The following is an 8,687-nucleotide window of genomic DNA, read 5'->3' as shown; positions in this document are numbered from 1 at the left end:
GCCCGCCCGGCGACCAGCCCTGGCTCCCGCTCCGGCTCCTTGAATTTCCCACTCCCGGTTGCATGCCCACGCCCCGGGCATGCGCTCCGCCCCGCCGCGGCTCACGCCGCCGCCGGGGCGCGCTCGAGGGGCGCCAGCCCGCCCCGGCTAGCCCCTCAGCCGCTCCGCATCCCCTCAGCGGCCGCCCCTGCTCACCCCCTTGCCCATGGTGCCGGGCGGCTGCGTGCGGGACCCGCAGATGCAAGCGCGGTGCGGGGCTCAGCGGCGCCACGTGTCCCGGCTGGCGCCTGGTGCGGAACAATAGCAGCAGCGGCGGCGCTCCGCCCGCGGCTCCGTCCTCCTCCGTGCCTTCCTGCTGCTGCTGCCGCCGCCTCTCYTCCCTTCCACTCCCCCGCCCCCCTTGCCCTTGCCCCCGCCGGGATAGCTCCGCGCTCTCGCTGCAGCCACCCGTTGTTCCAAACGCGGCTAGCTTCCCGCCGCATAAAGAGCCTTCTCTGTGCCGCGCCGCCCCGCCCCRGCCCGCCCCTGCGCGCCGCCCCTCCGCGCCCGCGGGCGGCGGTAATCGCGGGGGAAGGGGGGGAAACGACTCGTAGGCGGGAGCGCTGCCAGCGGGCCCGGCCCCTCCCGCCGGCCGCGGGTGCTCCTTGGGGCTCACCTTGGCTGCCTGGGGCCGGCAGCCGGGGCGAAACGGGGAGGGCAGGGGCGGGCGGCTGAGGGCGCTGCGCTGCGCTGCGGCGCAGCGCGGCGCGGCGCGGGGGGCGCTGCGGCGCGGCCGCCGGCCCGCGCGGAGCCTCTCGCGGGGCCGCCGGAGCCGCCGCCATGTCGGGCAGCGCCGGCCCGAGGGTGCCTGGGCTCGTTCCCCACTGCGCCGGCTTTCCCAGGAACTCTGAAGTGGGGTGAGATTTACGTAATTTATCGCTAACGGCCGTTATTTACAGTCACTGAAATTACGTGGCGACAGGAGTCTCCAAGGTCACAGTAGGAACCGACTGTGCTGTATCCTTTGCATTCCTTAAGCAAATATTGAATCACTCCCTGGCGTTTTTGAGCCACAGGTAGAAAGATCCTTGCCTTCCGAAATCCAACCACTCTCCACTGATACCCTGACAGAACATCAGAAAGCACCGAAGGGCAGATAAGCTAGTGAGTTTCCCCTGCAAAACACAGTCCCGGAGGCAACACAGCTCTTGTTTTTCCCCAAGAACAACCAGGAAGCCCTGCTTGAGTTGAAGCAGTGGGTGAGCAGTGCTGCTTAGTGCCAAATGCCGTGTCAGGATGGTGACGTGGTCACACCGAGGAGGACCGTGGGCTTCCCTCCCCATTGCTCTTCCCCTTTCTGGTTTCCGCAGCGCTGCAGGGAGGAACGCACGCTGTACGGCTGTTCCTGATCACTGGTCTGTAACGGGGCTGAACCAAAAGGAATGGGATGTGCTCAGATCTGGCCCCGTGGCTTGTCACAGAGTATATAAGTGTTAGCAAAGGATGTACTGACTTGGAGTTGACTTCTTTTGCTTGTGAGGGTGGTGCTGCACTGGGGCTTGTACCCAGAGAGGCGGGTGCATTGCTATCCTTGCAGGTGTCACAGGCTGGCTTGACCAGGCTCTGGGCAATCCCATCTAACTTTGAAGCCAGCTCTGCTTTAATGATTCAAGACCTCAGGCAGTGCCTTTCCATCAAAGTCGCTCTCTTATTCTCTGCTACCACATTGGATGCTTGGAAGGCTGGGGTGACAYGATGCCTGAAATGAAACCTGCTAACCTAAGGTTAAAGTTCATCTGTATGCCAGCAGATGTGAATAAACTTGACAGAAATAGCTCTAAAGGCTTTAAACTTCAATAATTACTACAGATTGTGGTCAGAACTCAGCAAAAAGTTATGGGGCAGGCTTCTATGCTCTATATTGCTCAGGAASTCTGACTAGGTGATCCTTATCATCCCTTTTGTACTTAAAAATCTGGGAAAAACAGATGCCAAAGTTGCTACTCTGTGTGTGATCAGTTTGATTTTTAGTTCTGTCTTTGTACACCAGCAAAGAAAATTAAAGCATCTGCTGTTTTTTGTTCATGACAATTTAGCAGAGCTTACAGGACCACGTATGAGCTGGGAAATACCCAATCCACCATGGAAGTGTTTCAGGGGCCTCTTCCCCACAGGAGGTTACTTCATCTGTGGGCCAGAACACACTGGATTAGCTTTGGGAGCGCTGAGAACTTTCTCGCACAGAAGAACTTGCATTCAGGTATCCTAGTAAGCAGGGTTTGAAACTCCCCTCAGCAGCAAACTTAAGCCTTTCAGGTCTTGGACAAGACCTTTGTGATCAACCTGTTTGCTAACAGWCCCTTGTATGCAAGGGATAGAGATGCCACTAAAACCATCTCCTGGCTGGTTGGTAGGAGGCTCCACAGCATTTGTGAAGCTTGGTTCTGTCACTGCCTGTTAGACCTTCTTTGAGAGCCATGAGTGGATCTCACAGCTGATGCCATGCAGACAAATGAACACTGCATTTTGGGATTCCAGCTGGGCTTASGAATGGCTTGGCCTGTAGGGTGCTGAGGCACTGCTGGGACTGAATATAGTCAACTTTAAAGTAAAAACCTGTGGTGAGCTCAGATGCATTTTTAGAGGGCAAGGAAGAAGGGGGTTTTGGAGTCACATTTCTAGCCTTCTGCCTGAGATCTGTTTTATGCCGCTGATGGTCTTTATTGGATCTGGCACTGTTTTGACAGACTTACAGACAAAAGCCTTCCGTTTACCTAGAAAACACATGGCRTCTGAACAGCAGTCTCCCTCCAAAGCTGCACCATCTTGACCCCAAGGCAGAGCTCTCATTTAGCTCTCATTACTCAKCTTTCAGGCTTTCTTTTAAGACTTCCCGTAAAGGGCTAGATCTTGCCAGCTGAGGGAGGTATTAGGAACTGGTTAGAAATTTCTGAACTGAAATCACCTACTCATTTGATTTTCACTCCTTATTAAACTTCAGTTTCTTTCAGTGTAGCTGTGAAGCATCTTATATGTGACACTAAAAAACCTCCAAAAAACTTCCAAGACATTTTGCCACTTGAATTGAAACAGCTATGGCCTAAACAGTATAGCTGAGTTGGAATACTGTAAATTTGATCTGTTTGCTTTGGGATACTTGATGTGTTGCTATTTCTTCATGACATGAAACTGTAGTGTRCAATGATGATGTTGTAAACTTACACCTAGTATCTCTTTCAGGAGAAAAATTCATCCCAGTTCTCTCACTGGCAGTGATTTAAATTAAGATCAAATCCATAAGGATCAAAGGAAAAATCATTGTTTAAAATCAGACATTGAGGGTAAAGTACTTGTATTCTCCTCCCAAAACAATTGTAAGAGAGATTAGCTTTAGAAAAAACAGGAAAGTTCTGATTTCAGTATCTACAAGCAATTAGAAACTCTTTTTGATATGTTGGCAGGATGACTGAGAGAAGTAGAGATAACATGCAGGGAACTTCACTCTTGCCAGTGGATTAAATCCAGTCAGGTTTCAATACCTGAAAATTCTTGCTCTATGGCTTGTGAGTCCCGCTCAATTCAGGCTGGGAGTAATTGTGAATCTTTTTTGAAGAGTTGGTGTTTTATATGTATATATACACACACGTATATGTATTTATACATATATATATATATATATAAAATGTCCTTCTAACCCTTCATTGTTTGTGGTGCAGTTGTGGGCTGCTCAAATTCTAGGGGTAGGTAGTACTGGATGCAATGAGTGGAGAAGATGGGCATTATGAAAATAGTGCAGGCCTTATATGAATGCCTACTGCTGTTATTAATAGCATGTACATCACATAATCCTTCTGTAGCATTTTTTACTTTGAGACCCAGAGAGTGTTTTGCAGCAGGGAGTTTTATTGTGCCCATCTTAGGGATGGGAAAGCAGAGTCACGGAGAGAAGAAGGCAGGCATGCAGAAAAACTTTAGCAGATTCTAGGTAAGAGTCCAAGGGTCGGAAAGCCCTTTGCTCTTGTTGCTGGATACAACAGCTTCCACTCAAGCAGAGAAGACTGAGAGGGGATCTTATCAAGGTATAAAAATATCTTAAGGGAGGGTGTCAAGAGGATAGGGCCAGACTCTTCAGCGGTACTCAGTGACAGGACAAGAGGCAACGGGCACAAACTGAAACACAGGAAGTTCCATCTGAACATGAGGACAAACTTTACCGTGAGAGTGACAGAGCACTGGAACARGTTGCCCAGAGAGGTTGTGGCATCTCCTTCTCTGGAGATACTCAAAAGGCTTCTGGACGGGATCCTGTGTAACATGTTCTAGGTGACCCTGTTTGAGCAGGGGAGTTGGGCTAGATGATCCCCAGAGGTCGCTTCCAACCTTGACCCTTCTGTGATATTCCTGCTCTTGCCAACAAACTGCATGTAGCTAGTAGCTAGACACAGGAAAGCAACTCTTCTTTGCCCCTTTGCAACTGTCACAGCCTAAGTCTGCATTTGCTGGGACAGCTAGGATGTTAGATCCCAGTAGTGGATGCTACCTGGAATAGGAAAGAATCCCATCTCCTACCTAGTGCTTCCTGTGGGATCCTCTGTGTCCACCAGCATTTTGCCTGTATTGCAGCAAGTGCCACACATTGGCCTTCACCTTGAAAATCTTCTTCTTCAGTGGCAAATACATCTGTGAATGTTGGGGCAATTTGCCTCTGGACAGTACAGTGCCATTCACTTCAGAGATAACAAGGTCCTGCAGCTCCTTCTTACTCAATAAAACTAGAGAATGCAGCTAGATGCAAATAAGCTATTTTTACTCATCCATTTCTCCCTTATCTCTAGATTCTCTAGAGGATGAAGTTACCTACAGCACACTAAAGCAGGCAACAAAAGCAGCCGCTGTGCAGATAAAGTGAGATGTGTTCCACCATGAGGTCTCTATATAAATGAGGTTTAAAGAGGCAATCAAAAGGGATTCATGCTTTTTGAAGGGTAATTCACTTAACAGAGAACACAGGGAACACAAGGTGATTGTATGTAACTGTATTTCTATCGACCTTCCAGCTGTAATTACAGGTCTCACACCCCCTGCTGGCTTGTCTCCTGGCTTTAATGAGATCACCTTAAGAGATAAAGCTGGGATATCACTAAAATGACTGGGGAAAGCAATATCTAACTATGGGGTGAGCAAAGATCAAGATCCACTACAGCTGGTCAGGCTTGACTAAGTTTCTACATGTGCTTTTTTCCTCCCTCTGGCTCATAGATACAAACATTTTACATTGTTGACAATATTTTGCATTTTTCTGAAGCCTTTCAAGTAAATCCTTCAAATACTGTTGCAAAAACATTACAGTGGATCCTTAATGACTCTTTGAAAATTAAGTCTCTGTCCTTCACCCTTACTGCACATAAATGGTATAACCTTCATTCAAAGTCATGGCATTGTGGGTTGCAGAGGCGAAGAGCAAAAATATCAAGCATTCCAGTCATTTTGAGTGCCTCAGTGTTGTGCTTATACAAAATTCCTAGGCACTTGCTGCTTATCTAGGTGGGAACTTCAATTGCTCAGCTGGTCAATATTAAGTTCAAAGGGTCTCAGCCTAAGAACTTCAAAACTTTTTTTTTGTCTTGTTTTACTGAAGAGGAATCAGAGGTTTAATATAGTCATGCTGCAAAACAGATCAAAGGATGGAACTGAGGAGAGCTTGGTTCCTGTTCAAACTGCTAGACTAATGGTTTTCAACAACTGGTTCACAAATCCCTAAAGACTGAAGACTACTTGTAGGGGGACCCTGTGATGATGAGAAAAGCAAAGCCGTTGACAGCAAATTCAAATACACTATTCAAGGATTTGCACTTCTTCAGAAAAAAATGTACTTAGAAATCCACAAATCATAATAATAAAGGTTTAAAATATTACTCTAAACAAAGCTGTATCAGATATTTATGTGACACTTTTTTTTAAGCCCATAATATATCATTCCATTTTTAGTTGCAGACACTGTTTTTAATTCCCTCTTCTTTGCCAGTTAGTTATCTAGAAGATAAACCAGCTTTGAAATCCCTAGACTCCCTGGAACCATAGCTTATATCTCTCCAGGATTTCGTGGTGCACTTCATCATTCCAAAACAGATAAATCAAGTACTGTGTAGCTTACTCCTTCTCTCTGAATTTTTTGAGAATTATTGGCCCTATGGGAATGTTTATAAGAGCATAGGATTAAGTCAAAAATGCCTTAATGCCTTAATGTATTTTTTTCCCTTTTGGGCCTATGTGTATTCCATGGTCATGAGGTGAATGCATCTAAGTGAATATACAACCTGGTTAAGAATGTAGTTTTTTTAAATACATACTTCCACTTGTTTTTTAGCTAGCTGAGATGGCAAGTGGGTGTATTAGTGATAAGTAAAAGGGAGATGAAAATTCCTATTTGTTGCTCTAGGCTGAACAGGGAGAGAGAATAAAGTGTATATTGCCTCTAACAGAAACAGGTAAACTGTGTTTGACATTCTACTATGCTACAGATACATTTCCAAGCATATACTAAGTATTGATAAAATCTTTTCTTAAAAAAATAACATTTGAAAAATATGATTCTTTCAAAGAGAAACACCCCAAAGTAAGGATGTGTCAAATCCAGCTTCTGCCCTTTCCACTTGTCTGTCTGCACTATGATGAAATACACTGCTTCATTCACCATGCAGGTGAAATGCTGCTTGATGAAAGAGAAGAAGCAAGCTTTCATATTCATAAGTTTATCTTTATTGTTCTGCTCCTTGCCTTATTAATTTTACCCAGTCCATTTTGTCCTCCAAGGGCAGAAAGGCGTTCCCCTTTAATACCTACCTCCGTACTTTGTGTTCCCAGTTTACATGAGTTGTAAGTCAAATCTGACCAAAATACAGCGCATGATCTCAAGTTCTGTGCAATCCTGGACCTTTGGCTGAACATGACAGAGCCAGTGCAGTCTCTGAAACCGCAGGAATGATTAGTCACATAAAGAGAGAACATGGGCCAAATTCTCTGCTGATGGAAAGGGTGGAGATGACACTAATTGAAAGGCAGCTCACTCGTTACTACATCAGAAACTGTAGTTCTACGTTTCAGTGTTCAGACAATTTGTAATAGTCTTCGCTTTGGCACTTCCATACCATCTCAATGCTTCATTTTACAAGATTAATGTACTCTGAATTTGAGAGTACTTTTAACCGAATTGTCTAAGCTGTTAAGGAAAGCAGACTCATAGACATCCTTGCTGATTGTAATCTGTCTGAGGCTGCACCTTAGATATGTTTAGAGACTAAGGTCAGTACAGAGATCAATGCCTTGCTTGTTGACTGGGTGCAAAGTAAGGATGACAGCATGATCTAGGGTTTTGTCCAGTGGTCCCCAAATGGAGTTCAGTGCATTGACCATACCCTATAATACCTGATCTGGCCTACAGGAGACAATGCCTCTTTTCCTCACACTTTGTTATAAACACAGCCAATCGAGGTATTAAAGCTGTGTGTTGCTGGTAGTAAAAGACAGTGTATGGCTGGAACTTGTTGATCTGAAATAGCCCAAATTTTCTGAGTTTCTGGGCAAGATACACAAGCGGTCTAATCGGCAGGGCATTTGGAGAGGACTGAGAATATTCTTCCCAGAATGACAAGGATGGAATGGATTTTCTAGAGGTGGCTAGTTCTATTCCCATAGAAATGATTACCTTAATACATTAAAACTTCCAACAATATGAGCTTGAGCACCTACAGCCTTAAATAGCTATGTCTTTAATTTTCATTTAAGTCTGCATCCATCAACAGAATATTTGATATTGTTYGCTAGACAACTGAGTTCTGCACAAGATGTTCAGTCTGGCCCTGATTCATCAAAACACTTAAGCGCTTTGCTGAATCAGGGACTTGCTTCTCATTAAATCAGGCACTTTACTCAAKGAAGCAGAGAGCATAGTACAATCCTACCTCACTGTGTGGGCTCTCTTGGCAATTGCTGCACACAGTAATAGATTATGGATTGGGACACTGTTCTGAAGGCCCAGACTCTACTCCAAATCTTCCACCAAATGCATTTTCAGTTAGTAGTTACTGAACTGGCGTGGGAGCACTTTAGCTTTGGGAATGAGCTAGTTGTTGGTTCGGAATAGCACTGAGTTATCTTCTGAAACAGAACGATTTTTCTATACGGTCTGAACCTTATAGAAAAAAGGTTGAAAATACTAGGCTGTGAAATGGAGTAAATCACTGTGCAAGTTCTCTTTTGGGCTAATCCAGTCCCCATGAAGATTTCTGGAAAAAGCTACAAAGACATATTATTCTGGTAAGGCAAGTGCTATGGAGCAGACATTTCAGTAGCTCCACTATTTAATTGTTTAAAAAGCAGCAAGTGATAAGGAGGAAACCAAACTAAAAAAGACATAATCCCCTGGTGGATTAGAAGGATGTCTCACTCAGAAAGAGGGAGAGTAATCTCCTGATTCAGGAGCCTGGATGTCCCAAAACATCTGGCAGTAGTATCAGGGCAAAAGTGGTGTCACATTGCCATCATGCTCTGTCACTTTCTTCTGCTCCCCTGGCATTCCCCACTACTCCCAGCAGCTRTGCTCGCCCAAGTGGTGGGATAAACACTGTGAAACAGATTGGAGAATTGATCCCACTTGAAACAAGCAAGCAGACAGAAAGCATCCCCATTTTTTTTCTTATCAGGTTATT

The 8,687-nt window shown here is 45.7% G+C and overlaps 1 protein-coding gene across 1 annotated transcript in view; it reads right to left on the bottom strand.

Moving 5' to 3' along the window:
- ATP1A1 (ATPase Na+/K+ transporting subunit alpha 1) overlaps positions 1–430 on the bottom strand; it is a 28,484-nt gene extending 28,054 nt beyond the window's left edge. The window contains exon 1 of the mRNA XM_085317302.1: positions 196–430. Coding sequence (XP_085173428.1) covers positions 196–207 — 12 coding nt within the window. The 5' untranslated portion in view covers positions 208–430. The remainder of the gene's footprint in view (positions 1–195) is intronic.
- Between the last annotated feature and the right edge of the window lie 8,257 nt (positions 431–8,687).

Source organism: Rhea americana, unplaced genomic scaffold (genome assembly GCF_003343005.1).
Source record: "Rhea americana isolate MKP2758 unplaced genomic scaffold, rheAme1 scaffold_496, whole genome shotgun sequence".
NCBI lineage: Eukaryota > Metazoa > Chordata > Aves > Rheiformes > Rheidae > Rhea > Rhea americana.
This window is presented reverse-complemented; position numbering and strand designations above follow the sequence as displayed.